Source organism: Anarrhichthys ocellatus, unplaced genomic scaffold, assembly GCF_004355925.1.
Source record: "Anarrhichthys ocellatus isolate YVR2014 unplaced genomic scaffold, GSC_Weel_1.0 scaffold1, whole genome shotgun sequence".
Classification (NCBI taxonomy): Eukaryota; Metazoa; Chordata; class Actinopteri; order Perciformes; family Anarhichadidae; genus Anarrhichthys; species Anarrhichthys ocellatus.
The window spans coordinates 4,544,675-4,566,290 of NW_022280031.1; the positions used below are offsets into that span (position 1 = coordinate 4,544,675).

The window sequence follows — 21,616 nt, forward strand, 5'->3', positions numbered from 1 at the left end:
TAAATGAACATAGACAACAATAGATAACGTCCTCCGGACAGCCATTATCACAAATCATTGTCAAGTGAAAACATCACAAGAATGTAAACCTAAAGGTGTTGTTTGTCTTTGCTTCTTACAGTTTATAAGATAAAAACAATTCATAGAGGGTTCCTTTATCTTTGTATTTCTATTTGTAATTGATTTTTATGTAATTGACCTCTTTGTTGATAGATAAGAAGTGGGCAACAGAGGTCTGGTAAGATTACTTCTTTCTAACTCTACACACCAAGATTCTGTTCTGATCTATCTGATTTCATGAAGCTCCCTCTGCCATGAAATGTTGTAAGCCTTGTAACTCATGCCCCACATTTCGTAGTAGTAGCCTCCTGCACAAGACCTAAACAGTTTCCCTTTAAGGCAATACAACATGAAAACTTCTTAGGGGCGATTAACATTTTACTCTGTTTTCCATATTAAGCTCCATTGGTTCTGTGGATGTCAGATTTCAATGGAGATGCCTACTGGAGCCTACTTCTGTATTCAGTACGATCAAATGCCATACCATAACCTTTAGTGGGTTTTTATATTACCACGCTCAGCAACAACAAGTAGACGTCAACAGCACGTCTTCCACCCACCCTCACCACAAGAGTGGGTGATTGTGCAATGCAGTGTGAAGGGAACTCCAGCTTTCTACAGCGTCTCTGTCGCCCTTTGTGTCTACACAGTGGCGATTCACACTGCTGAGAACTACGTAAATAAGTATGTCTATGGTTATCTCACATCCTGACTGAGGTTTCAGGATGTTACAATGTACGATACTGTACATTGTACCCTCAGCTAAGGCAGGGGTTACCAATGGTGCCACGTAGTAGCTTAACCAATGGCACACCAGCATTAAGTTTGCGGGAGAGTTTTTTTTGGAAATATTGAAATATCCTCTCATCAACATGACCACACCCAGAATGAAGCACACCACACAAAATCTATGCAAATGAAGACCACAGCAAACATCAGACTCTCCCGTCAAAAATGTACAGGACCACAAGTCAGGCATCAATATTAATCACTCACTTAAGCAAGCTTTCAGAGTGACCCTGGAGTCCACAACTCCTGGATAAAGCTCAAATGATTGTTTTTTATTATAGATAAGTCTGTTAAATATTTTATGATTACTTGTTTAATAATGTGGTATATTGCTTTTTTTTTTACATAACAGGAGCTCAAGATAATGTCTCCAGATTGCTTGTTTCGTGTAATCAACCAAGATCAATTTACAATGATATTACAGAGAAAAAAACAACCAATCCCCAAACTTTGACAAATCAGGGTCAGCAAATGTTTGGTATGTTTGCTTGATAGTTCATAACTGAAACAAACATTTAATCAATTTCCAAATTGTTGATGATTGAATTTCTGTCAATTTGACTTACAAGTCATTTCAGCACTACTCAACAGTGTGTTGCATTTGCCAGGAAACTCCCTCATTCTGCACCAAATGTCAACAAACCCAAACAAACTACAGGTTGACAGCAGTCAATTCTTTACGAATCATAATGCATTTCCACACCTGCATCTTAGAAGCTACATAACCACCAAGCAAAATCAGATGTTTACCTGCTGCACATATAGGAGTGCTGAACACCGCACAATGAACTGCAAACCAACAAAACCCCCCAATCATAACCATGTTTCACACTTTTTAAAAATGTAATCTAGGGCTTTTGATAAGCCTGAAAAAGAGATTCACACTGGGTTAACATCTTTGACATACTCACAGCATGTGACTCTCTAAAATGTTATTCAACTACAAATATTTGATCATTTGTTCTACCCCTTATCGTAATCCTGTGGTTGTTGGGGATGCTGCTGAAAGGTCAAGGAAACCCTTTATGCAAAGGAATTTAGTAGGCTAACAGGTGGTATAAAGACAGAATTTACTGCAGGGACTCGTTTTACATAAAATTATATTATGCAGGTTGCTTTTGCTGTTACCCTGTAGGCTTCGGGTTTTCCAGAAACCAAACTAAGTCATATTCAGAATATTGCAATTGCTTATGGTTGAGTGTCATGGCTTCTTAATGTCAACCATTCTTTAACAATGGGAACACATGAGATATGAGCCGAGCCATGTACAGCTACTCATCATAGAGTTTGTAAATGTTTCTCTGAGTTTGTTAATGTTTCCTCAAATGAGTAGAAGGTGATTAAACTGCCTTATCTACAGTTTCTGTGGAAGTTTTTGACGTGACAAATCCTGAAACAACACTTCCAACACCAACACATCCTTTATAGGAAATCATCTAGAAGGCAGATCAATAATAGTGAAGACATGCCGATGTCTCTGTTTTGTCTTTATAAATCTGTTCCACCTCTATGCTACATATGCACTCTGCTTTTGATGAACAAACACCTGGCTGACCTCCTAAAGCCAAGCTAAATAGCCCTGTCTTGGATATATGAAATAAAACTAAACATTTAAATAAAATCCCAAGGGATATCTTCAGTTAAAAAAAACAACAAACTAAAGAGCAGAATAAACTAAATAATTGTTCCATTCAGTTCATACTATTGTTAAATCAAGTGGTCTTTCACTTCCTGAATTAGATGTCTCACACAATGTCTCTCGGCAAACTAACCACACTCACAACCCACTCTGACGTCACCAAACAGCCACGATAAAACCCTGAAGCTACGAGCAGAGGACTGGTCATAATGGTTCCTCTGAGCCTTTCCCTGGCAGTAATGTGTGTATTGAGTATCTGGACTATAGCTGCAGGCTGTGGTGATAGACAGTATCTGGTAGATGGGCAATGCTGTGACCTGTGTCCCCCAGGTAAGACACACATATAATTAATCTTTAAAATAAGATTGACTGTATTTCATAGAAATCTGTCAAACTGTTTCATGTAAGTGTGTGGATGTTATCCATATTCTTGAGAGTGACTGTTTTAATCTGTTTCTTATTTTGAAGGTACGCATCGGAAGAGTGTTTGCTCAAAGCAGCAATCTGTCTGTATCCCCTGTGAAGATGGCTACTTCTCGGACCAACATCACTTGCTTGACAGATGTCAGGAATGTCGGTCGTGCCAACAAGGTAAGACTGTAATTCGTGGTAAATATTGTGAATTAGAAAAAAACCCCGATATTCCTGCTCTTGGTGGATCTCTGAAACAGCAAGTTGATGTAGCCAATACATTTATATCAAGACAAAACACTGTTATCATCACCTAGAAGTCCTGTGGTTTGATTTCTTGTCTGTTTACAGATAATGCTGAGAAATGTACACCAACCACAAATGCAAACTGCTCGTGCCGCTCTGGTTTCTTGTGCTCTAACAATATCTGCTCAAAGTGTGAGGAAAACAAATGCGTTACGGGGGAGAAACTGAAGAGGACAGGTGAGAGTGTACTTTTTTTTTCAACAAGTAAATGCGTTATGGTTATTAAATGAATTGCTGCTGGGACAAAACTGGTTTGAAGATGTCAATTACTGTATATTGTTTTTTTGTGGGTGTCATGTCAGGGGCTGTCAAGGTGTGCAAATGGGTAAGACAGCCATTATGTAGGTTGGAATGCACTCACTCCACTTTTTTCACTTGATAATTTCAAGACCACATCATTTATAATTGATACAACTGAATGTATTTTGAGTATTCATGCAATCATTTGAAATATCTTAATATCTCAGTTCACACACACAATTGGGGAGGTTTCCCAAATTGCTATCACATCTGTCATTCAAAGTGTTGATGTGGCCCCTTTTGTACTTCAAGTGAATAAAAGGAGAGCAAACTAACAATGTCCCGGAAGCTCAGTGTCGAGATGTTTGCCAGTGTTTACCACATGAAATCTCAGGAAATGCAAGCAGTGCTGACTGGCATATGTTTTCGTTCTTTGATCAGACGTCAAACTCAAAGATGACCTTTTTGATAAGGGGAAGACAAGAACATAGCCTACTAAACATCACAAGACTCTTACACCATCATGCCAGCTGTGGTTTGACCTGAACAAGAGTCTGCCGTGCTGGAGCTCTGTGAGGCTCCTCAGCAGTGCTCTGAGTTAAATGATAATGTCAGCATGCTAACATGTTCCCAATGACAATGCTAACAGGCTGAATATAATGTTTACCATGTACACCATCTTGGTTTAGCATTTTAGCATGCTAACACGTGCTATCTAGCACTTAACACAAAGTACAGCTGAGGCGGATGGGAATGTCATAAGTTTTAAAATATTTCCCAAAGAAATGCAAATGTCAACCTCATGGTGGCGATAGAGAAAATATCAAGGAGACGTTAGATTTCATCCTCGAGGCATTTCGATTGTCTGTACAAAACTTCATGGCAATCCAAGTTGTTGACAGTAGTTCAGTCTGGATCAAATTTGTTAAAATATTGCATAAATAAAGAAGATCACTTTTTGATTGAATGGTGGTGGACTCACGTTTGTGTCTGTCTGTCTGTCTTTGCAGAGAGTACCTTGGGTGTCGGGTTGATAAAGTATTCATATACGTGTGAGCCTCTGCCTTCATGCCCTGATAACACATATTTTGATGTGAAAGAGAATGTCTGCAGTAAGTGGAAGCAAAATAAATGTTTTTGCTGTTCTGTTACACAAATACAAAATGACAATGAAGCTGAGTTGAACTAACTTGACTTGATGTTTCACCAGAGACGCACAGAGAAGGAAGAGACCCCATTCATCTGATCCTTGGCATCGGCTTTGTTTTGCTTTCTCTCACCCTCCTTGTGTTTCTATCTTATGCCTGTATAAAGAGCCTGAGGAAGCACAAAGCATGTAAGTGGGCCTTAATGGAAATATACACACACACACACAATATTATGACATGACTGCAATGTGATGATGCTACTGATTTTAAAATATTTTGTTTGTATTTATTCTCTAATCCAGATAATAATCCCACGGAAGCAGTCTCCACCAATGCCAGTGACTTTCACCTGTCGAAGGAGGAGAGTGGGCTCGAGTTTATCGTGCAGGATGAATTAAAGAAGAGCAACAGTTTGGGCTTTCTGCATCTGTAAAAAGTCACCACTTGTTGATAACAAGTGTAAGATGACATGATGAGTCTGTTCACTATAGTGATATTAATATAATGGTACAAAGCATCTCGCTTGCTATCAGCACACATTTAAATATAGAGAAACCTGTTAAGGGCAGAGATGCACACGTGTGAATGAAAGGTCCCTGGTTCGATCTCCAGCAGAAAGTTAAAGATCAGCATTTGTCTGACCAACATATGAAGGTTTAATGAGTAAAGTTTGAAAACATATCATTTTAGACGTGCTACGTCAGGGGTGTCAAACTAATTTTCACCCCGGGCCACATCAGCATCATGTTTCCCTCAAAGGGCCGGTTGTAACTGTAAGACTGTATAACTGTAACTACTCCCTAACATATTCTTAAATAACTGTCTCTGCATTTAATTATTGTTTATTCAAGTGTAAAAAGATTGTACATGCAGTTATATTAATGTAAAATTACATTTAAGCACATTTCTGTTATTATAATTTAGGGTTAAGAAACCCACATTACTCTATCAAAGATCAAACTTTTGAGGAAATAACAAAGACAAATATCATCAAGCCCAAGTTATTACATTAACTTTGTTCAAAGCTATTTTTATCATCTCTCTGCATCACTAATGTCCCTCCCCGCCATCGTCCCGTGCATGGCAGCTACATCCAAGAGCTCCTCACTGACGGTCAAGTCTGCCTTGAGCCTCTTATGAACATTGATAGATGCGCTGTGTCCGCGTTGTCTGTGCTTTCATCAACAGCTAATGAAGAAGACGAGTACCTGCTCATCTCTTAGCTAGCTGTGTTGTTAGATTGCTGCTAGTTCCTGAACTCGGTCTGCGATGGTGTTTCTTCACAAACTGACATTTGTAAAAGTCTGTATCTGGTCGGCGCACACCTGCTCACATACTTCTAAGCATGCACTGGGCTGTAGCTTTTGTAAATATATTCTGCTGTGATTGCAGTCTGCCTTTTAATTCTTGGACAATTTTATGTTTTTCTTGGAGGCTAAATTTAGCTCCGTGTTTGGTGTTAAAATGCAACATAAATTGTATTCCTTCATCACCGACACGCATCATAACACAGAAGACAGACCGTTTTTTCTCATTGAAGCACAAACATGTATTCGCTTTCACATCTTTCATTTTCTTCCCTCTGCATCAATTTTTGTCTTCGTGGACATTTTGGGATTATTTGTCATCATTTTCAACTCAATCACTTGTTGGAAAACCGCTTTAACCGCTTTGTTCCCTCTCCTGTCCACCTGTTGTGATAGTTTTAATGTCGGTACACAGACAACATGCTATCTCATAATTTCAACTTTCTATCTCATAATTTCGACCATGGGGATAATTTTATTTTCAAGTCTAACTGTTAATTTTTTTTTTTTGCTGGTGGATTCGCGGGCCACATAAAATGAGGTGGCGGGCCGGATTCGGCCCGCGGGCCTTGAGTTTGACATGTCTGTGCTAAGTCCTACATTCAGTGTTTTGGATGAGAATTGTTGTTTTGCCTTATTTGATGTAAATAATGACTAACCAAAAGGTTTACGGTTATACTTTTTGATTATTTTGAGATCATTATTATATTTTAGTTTCTTAAAAAGTGACTGATGGAAAAACAAACAAACCAACAAACATTTGGGAACATATACACCAAAGGATAGCACATATTGGTGGCCCTGTAGTTTGTTGCCACGGACTGGCAGGAATTACTTATGTGTATGTACTGTATTGTAAATTTCTCCCCCTTGTGTCAGTGTGTTTGTTGTGTTATTAATATATGTATTCATGATGGGACAGCAGTAGCCCTACACGAAAGGTGTGACCGTATGTGTACTTTTCTCTCTTGACATGTTATTTCAATAAAAAAAGAAGAATGCGGATCCTGGTATAATATTCAGGGGAGCAGATTTTTGTTGAGTAAAAAGTCTTATTTTAATTAAAATAAATCTTAACAGTCTTTAGGTGGCGTTTGCTATTGGATGTACTTCCTACATGCTCCAGCGGGGGCGCTGTCGGGCGCGTTTCTGCAGACTGATCATATGACAGCTGCTGCCTGCGTCCCACTTCCCTTCCTCGCTGGGAAAACGCCACATCTGACAGGGAGGGAGAAGACAGACACAACCACAGGGGAGCGTGAACACCCGACCTCAAGATGCTGGCACTAGTTAACCGGCTTTTGGACTGGTTCAAGGCTCTGTTTTGGAAGGAGGAGATGGAGTTGACGCTGGTCGGTCTCCAGTATTCGGGAAAAACAACATTTGTAAACGTGATCGCTGTAAGTCTTCAGCTGCTAGCTACCTTGCTCTGGGTAATGCTAATACTATTAGCGCTAATAATGCGATAAGAGTTAAGCTAACTAGGTCTTTGCTTCACACTAAAACAATGTAACGTTACTCTGTTGGGACAGCAGCGTCCATTAAAACAAACATGAAACCCAGTCAGTTGTTGGACCTGCGTCAACTAGTCAGCTGAGCTAACTGGTGGATCCTGGTCGGCTAGTTCTTACTGTGTTATGATTGTTTAGCATGCTAAACCTAAACGCAGCATGCACATATTAGCTTAGTTATCTCTACCAAACTGTGGGATCATTATACACAGAGCTGAGAGCCAGCAGGAAGTTAACATAAAAACATGTTGACCAACAACAACTGATCACACATCGGCCTCGTCGTGAACACAGGTGTCCTGAACAAGTTTAAACTGACACTCCAAAACAAAATTATCTAATTATTCTCAAGATTTTAGGAGCCAGTTACAAAGGAGCTGCCTCACTGACTGAATACAGACTGGCTCAGCTATTTTTAATTTTGTGCATCAATTATTTTTGGTCACATATTTACAAAAGAAGATCTGTGCCTCGGTCATTGTTGGTGTTGATGCCTGAATTCAGGTGACCAGTGACATAAAACAGTTAAATGTAGCATTTAATATAAACACAAATGGATGCTTTGTTCAATTTGTGATAAAGTTACACACACACAGATTGTGTCTTTTGGTGTTAACTTCCTGTGATTGAGGCTGAAGAGCAATGTTTTTTTTAAATGAAAGCCATTTCTCTTGTGCAACTTTTTGCAACTTTGAGATTTCTCAAAACTGGTGTTTTTCTGGTGGAGCAATGTTTCATTAGATAATCACTGGACAGCCACTGAGTTTGTAACAGCATGTTGTGAAAAAGTAAGCTTAAGTTTCATGTCTGGAGTTGTTAGTCAGTTTGCAGTTGTGGTGGCTGTCATGACATTTTGCACAGATGTATTTTTCTTTTGTAAAGTTTCTCTTGAGACTATGGAGGTCTGTCCTGATCTGTTGAGCTTTTTTAATCTGTGCGATTTCAGTACTTAAACAAAGTACACACAGTTTTAAAAGGTCTTTGTAACTGGATTGACAGGGTTTTAAGTTTTGGTTCAATTTGATACATATCTCAAAATAGAGCTGAAGCAATGAAACGATGAATTGATTAATCAAGTGGTAGAGAAATAATTACTGCAGCAATTTTGTTGATAAATGTGTTTCATATCTTTATATACTGAATATATTTATGTTTTGAACTGCTGGTGGGACAAAACAAGCCATTTGAAGACGTCACCTTTGGCGTTAAAAGATTGACAGCCATTTTTTTTTTTTTCAAACACAGAATTCCAATGAAAATATAAAAAGTACAATCTGCTCAGAAACTGGTGTCACTTTTACCAGAGAAGCTCTTACTACGAACGTTGATGTAAGTGTTGTTCAGGAGAAAGCAAACCACCGAGTGTATATTTTAGAGAAGATGATGTCTTCTAAAAGTTCACAGTTTGTTAAATGTGCACTCTGGGTGTCAGGTAACAGGACTGGTGCCTCAGGAGGAAGTTGGGTAACTCAATGCTATCCTTATCCTTCCTTCTCACACTGCTGGAAAACAAAATGCTCTGCCAGCCAGTGACACAAAGGAGTGCATGAATGTTTGTTGCGGGGGTGGATCCTCCTTCCCAGTCATAAGACTGCTGTACTCACTTCCACTTAGCTTCATCAGCTGACTCCTGCAGGTCATGTGATGTGAGGAGTGCGTTCAGCAGAAGGTGCAGAAGTACTACCCAGAGCCTTCCACTTAGCACTTATTGCATTTTATTAGTGTGTTTCTGCACTGTCCTTTTGCTGTGGTTTATGCTCTTAGATGCTTGTGTAAACAAGGAGATGCACTTATGACTTCTGGTGACTAGTAGTTCTCTTGAATACCTATGTTGAATACACTTATTGTAAGTCGCTTTGGATAAAAGCGTCTGCTAAATAACTGTAATGTGCATGATCGCGGGTTTAAGGAGGGGGGGGGGGCGAGAAGGAATAGACGCAGCTTGTGAATTTTGATGTTAAAGGGGGAATGCCACTGATTCTGTATGCCGAGGTTGAGTTTTCTGCTCACTTCTGTTTGCATTAATCAGCACTCACAAAAGCTGGAGCATGTGGAGATATAGGGTTTGGCTTGTTGGTCATTTCGGTGAAACATTATTTAGGCCTAATCAGTTTGTTGTCTTAGTTTTAAGAGAACATTTTTGCTTTTCACAGATACCAGTCTCTGCCTTATCACAGGATTGGATATAGTAAACTAGGTTTTTAGTCATATATTGCAGCATATATTACTTTTTTCGTAGTCCATTTAAATCTTGAATACTGTATAGTGAGTAGTATTAGACTTCAAGCTACTAAAAGTATGTGAAACTGTAAAAGTGCAAGAGATCCCAAGCAGCTTGTCGTAATTATATTATATTAGATCAAATAATCACACACAGCTATACATACGACTCCTACTGTTTTCTATCTATGCTATCCCACCCCACACATGCTCTCTGCAGGGAGAATCAAAACTCATACAGTTTTATAAGAAATGACTTATACTTGTGTATTTCCTTTCAGTCCGGGCATTTCAGTGAAGACATGATTCCTACAGTCGGGTTCAATATGAGGAAGGTCACTAAAGGAAACGTCACCATCAAGGTATTTAAATCCTCCTGCTGTTGTCACAGTTTAACTGTTACTAATGAAATGAAACCAGCACACTGCTTTTACAAGGAGGTGATAATTATTCATTCATTCTGTACATGTAGATCTGGGATATAGGAGGGCAGCCGAGGTTCAGGAGCATGTGGGAGCGCTACTGTCGGGGAGTTAATTCAATCGTGTGAGTATCTCGGTTTCGATTCTCAGGTTTGTCTGAAAAAACGAATGAGAACAAATCGAATAAGCGCCCTGTGTTGAACTGGACGTATACTGTAAATGTATGTAAAACACATCGAACTAATACTTTCGTTGTTGCTCATTCTTAGGTACATGGTTGACGCAGCAGATCAAGAAAAGGTGGAGGCTTCTAGAAACGAGCTTCACAATTTATTAGACAAACCTCAGTTGCAAGGAATTCCTGTAAGTGTAATTTCTGTACCAGTCTTGCAAAACTGTGCGTGGGTTCTGCTAGTGATTACTTGCTGCAGTTGCAGATTTCAATTGATTTAAAAAAACTTTTTTTTTAGGTTTTGGTGCTCGGTAACAAAAGGGATATTCCCAGTGCTCTAGATGAAAAGCAGCTCATTGAGAAAATGTAAGTATGAAAGATAGTTCAAAGACCGTAACGTATTCAATTTAATCTCAGCTGAATTCCCATATCTGTTCTTTTTTTAATGTAAATCAGTGCACTGTAGACTCTTAATGTCATTAAAATGGCCCTATTTATTCTTGTTTAAAGGTTTACTGGAGGAATAATTAGATATTTAAACTAGGTCTTGTCTATACATATCAAAACTTTCTTCTTATATTTGGTTTTCTTTTTTAATCCCATATCAGTTAATCCACCTTTATGCTAAAGATAAAAATAATAAAAATTAGAACAATTTGTTGTTTAATTCCTTTTTTTTTTTTTAATAACTGGAGCCGTGTCAAGTTATAGTTGTTTACTGAAAGGAACTGGCTCCCTCTGCTGTCGGGTTAGAAACATTTGTGCTCATAAACTCTGGCCCACAAGCTGCAGATGAGTGGGATTGATGATCAGCCTGAATACTTCTCTTATGTGTTCATTCATGTACCTTATTTTCCCTTTTAAAGGAATCTGGCAGCTATTCAGGACAGAGAGATATGCTGCTACTCCATTTCCTGCAAAGAGAAAGACAACATTGGTGAGTTGCAATTAATGACTCAAAGGGCTCAGTTAAGGAAACTAAGCATGATATTAATTTGGTTAGTACATTAATAAAGCAACAATTTACACAATTCATGTGATTAACAATTTCTTAGATTAATTGATTTGTTTCTTTTACTTTTGTATGTTTTTAAAACATCAGGTTTCATTGTAAACCTACACCCTTGTGTTTCGTGCAGTATAAGTGAGAGAAATCATTATGTCACGCACTAAATAAGATTATGATAGTAGTTAATGGGGTTCCGTGTAGCAGTTTACTACTTGTGTTGCTAGTGAGTTAGAAATGCCTGAATCATAAACCGATCCTCAGACTGACCCAGCATGTTTCTTTGATTGCAGACATCACACTTCAGTGGCTCATCCAGCACTCAAAATCTAGGAGGAGCTGAAAATGGAGTTGTTGTTCATGTTATTGTCATGCCCCCACCCCACCCCTCTCCTCCACCCCAACTCACACTTCTACTCACATGCTGCTCTGTTCTGCTCGTGGCACACATGTATTTTGCCCCATTTTCACCTTGTGCTTCTTTCACAAACCCTGATAATGCACTACTAAAGATGTGACTCTGAAACCAAATTTAAGAAATTCTTGTTGGCATTATTCGTCCTGTAAAGCTGTTCTTTAACTTAGAGTCGGAACATAATTTCGGTCTACCATTTAGGCATTACCCGGTTGATTATACCCAGTGTTTTTTTATAATGCTAAGTAGGTGTACAACAACGCCGTCTTGAAGGAAGTTTGATATTTTCAAACAGGCCTCACACAACGAGAAGTGTTATTTACACAGTCTGCTATCGAGTTCTGCTCCGTGATAGTCTTTGATGACCGTCACCCTTCGCTTGATCAGGTTTTCTTCTTTCGTGAAAATGTTTTAGACAACTGTGCATTTAGTCTGTACAAATATCAAGCTAGTATGATTTTTACTGATGTGCGATGTGCGTGTATGGATATATGATTCTATTTAAAGTCTGAATGTACCAAAAGAAAAGCTGTACGGAGTTGTGTGGTACATATTGGCCTCTGTTTGTAAGGATGTTTGTGCTGCCTCGAAGCTGAGAGAGTGGCAGAATTCAAAGTGCCTTGTGCAATGTCTCTCACCTCTGAAGCAAAGCAGCATGCAAGGTGTGCCTACCTGGGAAGAATAAAAAATAAAAATAAAAACACAACTTCAGTATATTCAAATAATAAAAAGGCATGCTTTTTAATTAAGACATTGTCCTGCTATTCATTCACACACTTTAAAACATCACTATAGAGGTGTATGGACACTTTTAATACAGTAAGCCGAGTATGATACAATTATTGTGAGAATATCTTTTTACAGAGTCAAGTGTTGGGGGGGGAGGAAATGCAAATACAATTTGTAGCTACACCACATTTTAAAAATGAGCACCACTGCTAAGGTAGAGGTCGGTTAGAGCCATGCCGAGTTTGATATGATGGCCCTGAGAGCTCATGAGACTATCTACGCATGTGCAAGTGCTTAGTACCGATATACTGGTATATGAATGTATATCCCTCGGCGACACTTATCATCCATCTAAACTAAACTAAACCATGAACCTAAGCATTCCGTTTTTAAAGCTCTGCCCCTGAACGTCTCACTCTTGTGGCTGTTTTCTATTGGCGCAGAAGTTGAATTGCGACACGTCAGGACTGCCACGAAACGCAACCAAGTGATTCACAGCTCTGCCGCCAATCGCAGGACGAGCTCGCTTCGTTTTTTTGCGTGACGACACAAAGGAAGAGCCAATCACAGCTCAGGATCTGGGAGGGGCTGGTCTGTTGACAGGAAGCGTGCTGGGTGGTGGAATCACCGCAGCCTTCTGTTCGTGTAGTTCAGCCTGACACACAGAGGACCTCACAGTCGTGCATCCCTCAGACTTGTGTGGACTTAAATTATGCGTTTAAAGATCGAGCCGGGGCAAATATGCAATGGAGGTCATTAGTAGTCGGTCTGGTCGTATTGAGACTCTCTCTCAGCTGTGTGCTGTGGCTAGCGTTCGGGCTCGGACCTAACGTCAGCTTGGGGTTCAACTTCCCACTTAGTTTCAGTTTGCACAAATTAGACTTGTTATTCAGGGACGAGAAGGGAACCGATCCGAGGGGTAACTCGTGGTCTCAACGGATACCCGGCCACAGACATGAAGAGGCGGCGACCACCTGTGCAAAGGTTGCAGAGGCGTCACCCAAGAGGTCCTACCTGAGCTTCTTCGATGGCAACCAGGACGAGTACGTCCGGAAGTACAGCTTCTTCCCGGACAAACTGAAAGCAAAAATGAAGGACATGGCCAAAGAAATGTTTTATTTCGGATATGATAATTACATGAAATATGCCTTTCCCGAGGACGAACTGAATCCCATTGACTGTGAGGGGAGGGGACCAGACGTGCTGAACCCGTGAGTCATTCAAAGCTGTCCTGATTTATCTGCACCGGCAGGTTCATGTTTTCTTTAATACACGTGTATTCATTGCTGTGCTGTTGGTGGTGGTGGTTCCATCCGACGTACAGGACGCTGCAGGACAGACAGTCTGTTACATCCTAACTGTCCTCTGCAGACTATTTGCATGTACTTTATAATCATATTAGCCTGGTGCCGCTCTGTGCTGCCCGCTGCTGCTCAGTAATGAACAGGTTACCATTCAGACACCTTTGCATTGGACAGTACAGTAAACTGGGATCCCTAAAAAGGTCGTGGAGGCGGGTCTAAGGGGGTTTCTGTCACATTAAGGAGCTGTTTAATGTCTTCATCACCTCATTCATTTGAGATTAGGATTAGACTTTGTGGAAATATGAAATCTAATGAAGGTAGAGAAAAAAGACACTAGGGCTGCTACTAACGATTATGTTATTAATAATCTGCTGCATATTTTATCAGTTCATTGTTTGGTCTATTAAATGCCAGAAAAAAGTGAGACCTGCCCATCACATTAGATCCCTCTAGGTGACCTCTTCCAATCGCTTGGTTGGTACAAACAAAAGTCCGACACCTAAGGATAAACCGTTCATCATAAAAGTCTAAGAAAACCAGCAAAATATTAAGATTTGACAAGCTGGTAATAGTAAATATTTGGCTTTTTTTTGTTAAAGAAATTAATTAATTTACTGGCCAAATAATCTTAGATTAATTTTAAAAGCATCACACTCAACTAATGACATAAAAGGGCAGAAGGAAATCCAGAAAGCATAAGATGTGTTTGCATACCCAAATACCCAGTTCTTATGTTGCGCTCAGGGGAGTACAGTTGTTTCAGTGTGTAACAGTAAACATGAAACACCTGTGCATGTTATTCCCCTGTGCTGCACACTGAAACAGAAAGACTAGAATTACACTAAAATATCAAATCAAAAGTTTCACTCCCCACATTGTTATCTCACACTTTCAGGGTCAACGGTTTCTATAGAAAGGGATACTAACGCACTCATTGCATGGAACGTGTCAAAGACAAAAAATAAAAGGCAACTGAGGTTAAGATATGGTAAATGTTTTACATTCCCCAATTCTAGCTTCTCAATTGCAAGGATTTCCTGCTTTCCACTTAATATTTAATATATTTTGGTTTTGGACAGTTGGTCAAGCAAAATAAGTAACTTTGGGCTTTAGGATATACAGTTGTTTCTTTTTTTTTTTTTTACGTTTATATAGATCTAATGATCAAATAATAGAGAAAATAATCGTAAGATTAACTGATAATGGATATAACTATTAGTTGCAGTGAGCCTGTACTGATAATAACGATGTAGCGAGGGAGAATAACCGCCCTTTATCTTCAGATCAACTTTAGTGATTGTGTTAATATTCTAAATTGTTGTGTGATGTCAGACTATTCAAAAAGGAAATCCACATATTTGTGTTAACCTGGTATGTTTCTGTTGTTCTGCATTCACATCCAAACAGTCTAAGTCCAACACTTTGTTGTTGGATTTAAAATATTCTCTCTATTGTGATCTGTTAATTCCTTCTCGCTCTTTTGCAATGACACCACTGAGTCCCTCCCTCCAGGTGGGGACGGAGTGCCTACCTCAAGCGAAGGAGTTCAAGTATCTCGGGGTCTTGATCACGAGTGAGGGTAAGATGGAGCGGGAGATCGACAGACGGATCGGTGCAGCTGCAGCAGTAAAGCAGGCGCTGCACCGGACCGTCTTGGTGAAGAGGGAGCTGAGCCGGAAGGCAAAGCTCTCAATTTACCACTCGGTCTACGTTCCTACCCTCACCTATGGTCACGAACTCTGGGTCGTGACCGAAAGGACAAGGTTGCGGCTACAAGCGGCCGAAATGAACTTCCTCCGTAGGGTGGCCGGGCTCAGCCTTAGAGATAGGGTAAGGAGCTCGGTCATCAGGAGGGAGCTTGGAGTCGAGCCGCAACTCCTTTGCGTCGAAAGGAGTCAGCTGAGGTGGTTCGGGCATCTAATTAGGATGCCTCCTGGACGCCTCCCACTGGAGGTTTTCCAGGCACGTCCAACTGGGAAGAGACCCCGGGGAAGACCCAGAACACGCTGGAGGGATTACATTTCCCAGCTGGCCTGGGAACGCCTCGGGATCCCACAGAATGAGCTGGAACATGTTGCCGGTGAGAGGGAGGTCTGGGTCAGCCTGCTTGGCCTGTTGCCACCGCGACCCGAACCCGGATAAACGGAGGAAAATGGATGGATGGATGGACCACTGAGTCTGTTTCACTGCTTTCATTTCAGGTCAAACATCAACATAAACGACGCCTTGGGGAACTACTCCCTCACCCTGATTGACACCTTAGACACCCTACTGGTAAGTTGTGCTGTGTCCCTGTGTCATACAATGTCCCGAAAGTCAGCAGAGCTCTTCTTCCTCATGGCTCCTACGAAGGTGGAAAATACAAAAAATAGAATCTGTGCAGGATTTATTATAACATTTAACAGACTGATTGGCATTAACTTTAAATAACAGGTTGTAAAGCAGCTTAATCCATTTGACGAGGTAGAAAATGTGAGTCCCCCCCATGGTCTTAACATCACCTGTTTTGTAAAAAGCAGTGTTTTGCACAACATGCGGTGGAGCAGTGGTTAGCACTTCCTGCCACAGTCAAAACGTCTAGTGACATGGAGTCAGGTGGAGCCAATACTCCAGGGTGTCTCCAAAGGCACCAACAGTATCTCTATGCATAAACATGTTGCAGTTTTCAGAAACATGCACTGACTCTTCTATGAAGTTGTAACTTTTCAATGGCTCAAAGTTTTAACTGGAGCTTCTCCACAATAGTTGCTATCTACATTGATATAAAATAGAATTTGAGCAAAATACCTGGCAGCCTTTCGGTAGTTATGCTACCAGATAAAATTGTTGATGCAGTATAATCTGGGTTTTTCTCTACAGGTGCTCGGCAACGTGACAGAGTTCCAGAAGGCTGTCAAGCTGGTTATAGATACCGTATCTTTTGACAAGGACTCAACGGTGCAGGTGTTTGAGGCAAACATCAGGTACAAAATGTTGCCACTATTTTCAGCGTCATACACAAGAAGAAATGTCCCAGCTTGCTGTAGATACAAAACATGCTCATAATCTTGATTGTGATCATGATATGATTGCGTCTGTAGCAACTTAATTGGACTTTTGAATTACTTGAGAAATAATTCGTAATGCCTTCCAAACATTAGTTTCAGAACCTGTTTCCGTGTAGAACCCCAGTGTAATGTTCCCTTTTTCTTTTGAAGGATCCTGGGAAGCCTTATCTCATCTCACATCCTGCTGACGGACCCGAAACATCCATTTGGCAACGTCGGCTTTGATGGTTACGATAATGAGCTGCTTCACTTGGCTCATGACTTGGCTGTCCGCTTACTGCCGGCCTTTGAGAACACCAGCACAGGCATTCCTTACCCCAGGGTGAGTGAGGCTGTTAGAAATTAAACCAGATGCCTGCTAAGAGACACACAAGGTACTCAAACAGTCAGAGCACAGCCTAAAGTAGTTCTCATGTGAGTGAAGTTCCATGACCTCCTGGAAACCCTACTGTAACGATTGAAATGTCACTCGGCATCTTTATTGATTTGTATCTAAAATTCAGGTGAACCTGAAGACTGGAGTTCCTCCTGATAGCATCAATGAGACGTGTACTGCAGGAGCTGGGTCCCTGCTGGTGGAGTTTGGGATTTTGAGCCGCTTGATTGGAGATTCAACATTTGAGTGGGTGGCCAGGCGAGCTGTCAGAGCTCTGTGGAACCTGAGGAGCAACGAAACCGGCCTGTTGGGCAAGTACAGCTGTGTAGTTGCATAAAAAGAGTTGTTGTTGTTTTTATTAAAGCTACTACTCAGCATGGTTAAGTCTTCAACATGTAGATATGATGCCTACAATTACCATAGAATTTAATGCATTTATTCTGTAAATCTTTAGGGAATGTAGTTAATATCCAAACAGGCCAGTGGGTTGGCAAACAGAGCGGTCTGGGAGCTGGTATGGACTCCTTCTATGAGTATTTACTCAAATCGTACATCCTGTTTGGTGAGATAGAGGACCACCGGATGTTCCAAGCTGCCTACGGGAGCATTCAGAGCCACATGAGGAGAGGGTGAGTCCCACACTGAAAGAATGTGACACAGAGTGGGTGGGACTGGGAGCTTCACATGAGCTTCACATTATCTCAGCTGTGCAAAATAGTCTCTGGCAAGGATTGGCCAAACAAAGAGAAAACATGCGATGGCGTCTAGTATTGTTTGTCTAACTGATGGATGTGGAAAGCTGAATTCTGAAGAAACGTAACGCTTTCTTCAGCCTTAGTGACCACTAATGAATAGCCCTTGAGCAAGGGACACAACCTACAGTATCTTAGTTTAGCTGGTCATTGGCAAACAGCAGAAGGAAGTAGGTGCACTGTGGTTGCTTCCGTATCAAAAAAAAGAAAGAAAGGAAAAGAGATTTGGATGTTGATGGGAGAGGAAAAAAAAGCAAACGCACTCAACTTAGTAGTGTGTCCCAATGTGAACCCTCTTCTGCCTCTGTGTATTTCCAGGAGAGAGTCCTGCAATGAAGGAGAGGGTGACCCACCTCTTTATGTTAATGTGAACATGTTCAGTGGTGAGATAATGAACACCTGGATCGACTCCCTTCAGGCCTTCTTTCCTGGGCTGCAGGTTAGATCACACACATGACCGGTCGTATAAACAAGTGTAACATATGTGTTGTTGCGTTCAACTAAAGTTATGTGTTGCCGCTCTGTGCACTAGGTGCTGAATGGTGACGTCGATAATGCAATTTGCCTGCACGCCTTCTACTATGCCATCTGGAAGCGCTTTGGGGCTTTGCCAGAGAGATACAACTGGCAGCTGCAGGCTCCCGATGTGCTCTTCTACCCCTTGAGACCAGAGCTGGCTGAGTCGACCTACCTGCTGTACCAGGTACTGACCTGTTGTAACTCAGCACTGGTGGTGGTGGCTTGTTATCTTTTACTAAAGAGTTATTTTCCTTCCCACAGGCGACAAAAAATCCTTTCTATTTGCATGTTGGAATGGATATTCTTCAGAGCCTTGAGAAAAATACCAAAGTCAGGTGTGGAATATATTTATAACTAATATATGTGGAATACATACCCTTTTTCGGTCATTTTTACAATGATTTGATGCTGTAAGCTGAGCTGAGCTTTTCATTTGCAGATGTGGGTACGCCACTCTCCACCATGTCGTGGACAAATCCAAAGAGGATCGCATGGAGAGCTTCTTCCTCAGTGAGACATGCAAATACCTTTACCTGGTAAGTAACAGCTTGAGCATGCCAGAGATGGAGCTTTGTTATACAGTATATGATTCTCGAAATGTTGTAAAAAAAGCTATTGCAAGTGACAAAATGTTTTCTTTTCCTGGATTTAAAGTTTGGAGTAAATTACCTGGTACAATTTCACAAACTACACTGTTCTAGCTGAGCAAATGTTCATTATAACATAATTTCACTATATTCTTGTATTTTAAAATATTCCTGCAATGAATGCATGGGTATTTATTTATAGATTCATTATTAGATTAATTTATAGATGATTTCATTTTTTTTTTTTTTTTTAAATGAATGGCTGTTAGAAAATGTCAGGAACCAGATTTTTCCCAGAGTTCAAGGCAGCATCCTCAAATTGCTTGTTCTGTTCAAACAAGCAGTTGTGTACCCAGATGTATTTGATTTTCAATTATATTAACCAGATAAAAGCAGCAAATCCCCACATTTGACGAGCTGGAATCAAAAATATCAATGAAAAATCATATTTGATTTTGCTGGCAACACCGGGCCATCGTCAGAATACAGTTCAGGCCCTTTTTGGCTCAACTCATCCCAAACGTCTCTCTTGCATTGCAGCTGTTTGATGAGGACAACCCACTTCACAAATCCGACAACAAGTACATCTTCACTACAGAGGGCCATCTTGTGCCTATCGACAAGCGCTTCAGGGAGAAGCAGTGGAGCGACTTGTTTCCCTGTGAAGAGGGAGTGCTGGCAGAACGAGAGCCAAACAACTGGCCACCACCACAGAGCAACATCAGCAATGTAAGGCCACCATCCTCGTTTTCAGCCTCATATGTAACTTATGTTGTGATTTAAAAAAAGAATGATAATCTTAAAATACATTTTATGATATTGTGCATTTTCAAGGAGCAATATACGACATTTAGAGCATTAATATAGCAGCAAAAAACGATTTGCAATGTAAAGATATAGTGGAGTAATGTCTATCAGAACAGAGCTTCACCTTGCTTTATGTATATAGCCAGGCCCACCGCGTGTGCTTTTAGTGCACGGGAGCGTGCCCCACTGGTTAGCTCACGGCCACCTTGCTGCGCTGCTGTCATATGCCGGTTACAGCTGATAACCCCATCGACAGTGTGGTCGCTGAAGCGTAGTACCCCTCTCCACTCCCCCCCCTCCCCTCAGGTAAACACTGTTAGCGCTGTCAGCACGTTTGCCTTAGATTGTAATGTTAGCACCGTTGGCTATGAGCTGCTGGCTACAGCGCCGCCATGTTGAGAGGCAATCGAAATGCTCCCAATCTCATATTATGTACCTCTCACCATCAAATGCATTCTGTCTTACTTTTCTCTCTCTAACAGTGCAACAGGATCCCAGAGGAGCGACGGTACACTCTGCCATTGAAGAGTGTCTACATGAGGCAGATCGATCACATGGTGGGACTTTTCTGAGTGAGACGACGCATGGAAAGGCCTTCAGTAACCCCCCCCCCCCCCCCCCCAGGTGTGGCTGCAGTGAGGTTAAAAAGGATTCACTGTTGGTCAAAATCCTCGTCCCATCTGTTCCGCTGCTCCGGATCCAGACAGGAAACTGACACTAAAGGAAACCTGAGAAAGAAGCTTGATCACTTGCTGTATTACTTAAGTCTGTGCGCGTGCTTTGCTCTTCGGTGGGTGAGCATGTGGTCCACAAAGGTGCTGGAAAATGAGGAGTCATAGTTCGTTACCGTTTGCTTCGTGATGAATTGAGATTGTGCAATTGGATTTTAGAATTACCAGTGTGTTGGTTAAGGTATGTGTGTGTGTGTGTGTATGTGTGTATGTGTATGTGTGTATATGGATATTTGTACAGCTGAGCTGTGAATCATAATGTGTTACTGGCAACAGTGCCATCTAGCCACACGTACAATGTATAGCCTATAAAAACAAAATATCTCTCGCAACATGATGATTAGTGCCTCTTCGCAGTTGATTCACTTGACCATATCAGTGCTTTTAAATAAGGGCTGCACATTAACAAACAATGACGGTGAGAAAAAGGCTCAGGACGACTCGCTGTTTTAAAGTGCCTTCAATTCTTCTTGAACTTTCTGGATGCGGAACGGCGCATATTATTTCTGGAGAACATTTTATTTTTTGAAGCCATTGTCGATATTGCACAATAGATGTCATTCCATGTGTATGTACTGTTTTACACTGATTATGACATTAAGCTCCTTTCTTTTTAGACACGACGAAACAAGCCATAAAACGTATTTGTTTTTAATGTTAATGAGTGGAAACGTGTTTGTTTTCCATCATTTTTCTGTCAGATGTACTGGTACACAGACTCTCCTGCATAGTTTATTCTTGTTTAGAGTAGATGGAGGTTTCCATTTGCTGTTTCTCTGTCACATAATTGCACACCATCATACCAATTAATTGCCATGTGGTTAGAACTCAGGGTTAAAAAGGAAAAAGTGAAATCAATGAATGCTTTCATAAAACATACTTTCTCGAAATGTTGTGTACAATGCCTTAGGTATTTATATTGCAAATCTTCCAACTTGGTTGTTTGAGGTCAAAGAATAACAGCACTGAACTGAAGTACAGTTGTACTGTGAATATTCATTATTGTTCCAAACAGACAGAAACCTTGTGTGATGTCTCCTTAACTGTGATGTTTGATTTGTGTACAGCTCTACTGACGTATCTCCTCTGGGCTGGTTCATATTTTACCAAACAACCCG

General features: G+C 40.8%; 3 protein-coding genes across 3 annotated transcripts; all 3 read left to right on the top strand.

The window, feature by feature from the left end:
- The first annotated feature begins 2,697 nt into the window (after positions 1 to 2,697).
- On the top strand, positions 2,698 to 5,346 carry tnfrsf18 (tumor necrosis factor receptor superfamily, member 18). The gene is made up of 6 exons (XM_031854323.1): positions 2,698 to 2,818; positions 2,957 to 3,079; positions 3,251 to 3,382; positions 4,456 to 4,557; positions 4,656 to 4,781; positions 4,896 to 5,346. The coding sequence occupies exons 1-6, from the start codon at positions 2,698 to 2,700 to the stop codon at positions 5,024 to 5,026; spliced, it is 735 nt and encodes a 244-aa protein (XP_031710183.1). The 3' UTR covers positions 5,027 to 5,346.
- A 1,759-nt stretch (positions 5,347 to 7,105) lies between these two features.
- On the top strand, positions 7,106 to 12,395 carry arl8ba (ADP-ribosylation factor-like 8Ba). Its single transcript, XM_031850971.1, has 7 exons — positions 7,106 to 7,300; positions 9,913 to 9,993; positions 10,104 to 10,177; positions 10,323 to 10,416; positions 10,524 to 10,591; positions 11,092 to 11,162; positions 11,525 to 12,395. Exons 1-7 carry the CDS (start codon positions 7,178 to 7,180, stop codon positions 11,572 to 11,574), a joined length of 561 nt encoding a protein of 186 aa, XP_031706831.1. The 5' UTR covers positions 7,106 to 7,177; the 3' UTR covers positions 11,575 to 12,395.
- Positions 12,396 to 12,479: 84 nt separating this feature from the next.
- Positions 12,480 to 20,368, top strand: edem1 (ER degradation enhancer, mannosidase alpha-like 1). Its single transcript, XM_031850963.1, has 12 exons — positions 12,480 to 13,586; positions 15,881 to 15,953; positions 16,539 to 16,642; positions 16,877 to 17,048; positions 17,230 to 17,413; positions 17,557 to 17,731; positions 18,173 to 18,293; positions 18,387 to 18,557; positions 18,635 to 18,708; positions 18,813 to 18,909; positions 19,501 to 19,689; positions 20,250 to 20,368. The coding sequence occupies exons 1-12, from the start codon at positions 13,117 to 13,119 to the stop codon at positions 20,337 to 20,339; spliced, it is 1,920 nt and encodes a 639-aa protein (XP_031706823.1). The 5' UTR covers positions 12,480 to 13,116; the 3' UTR covers positions 20,340 to 20,368.
- The last annotated feature ends 1,248 nt before the right edge of the window (positions 20,369 to 21,616 follow it).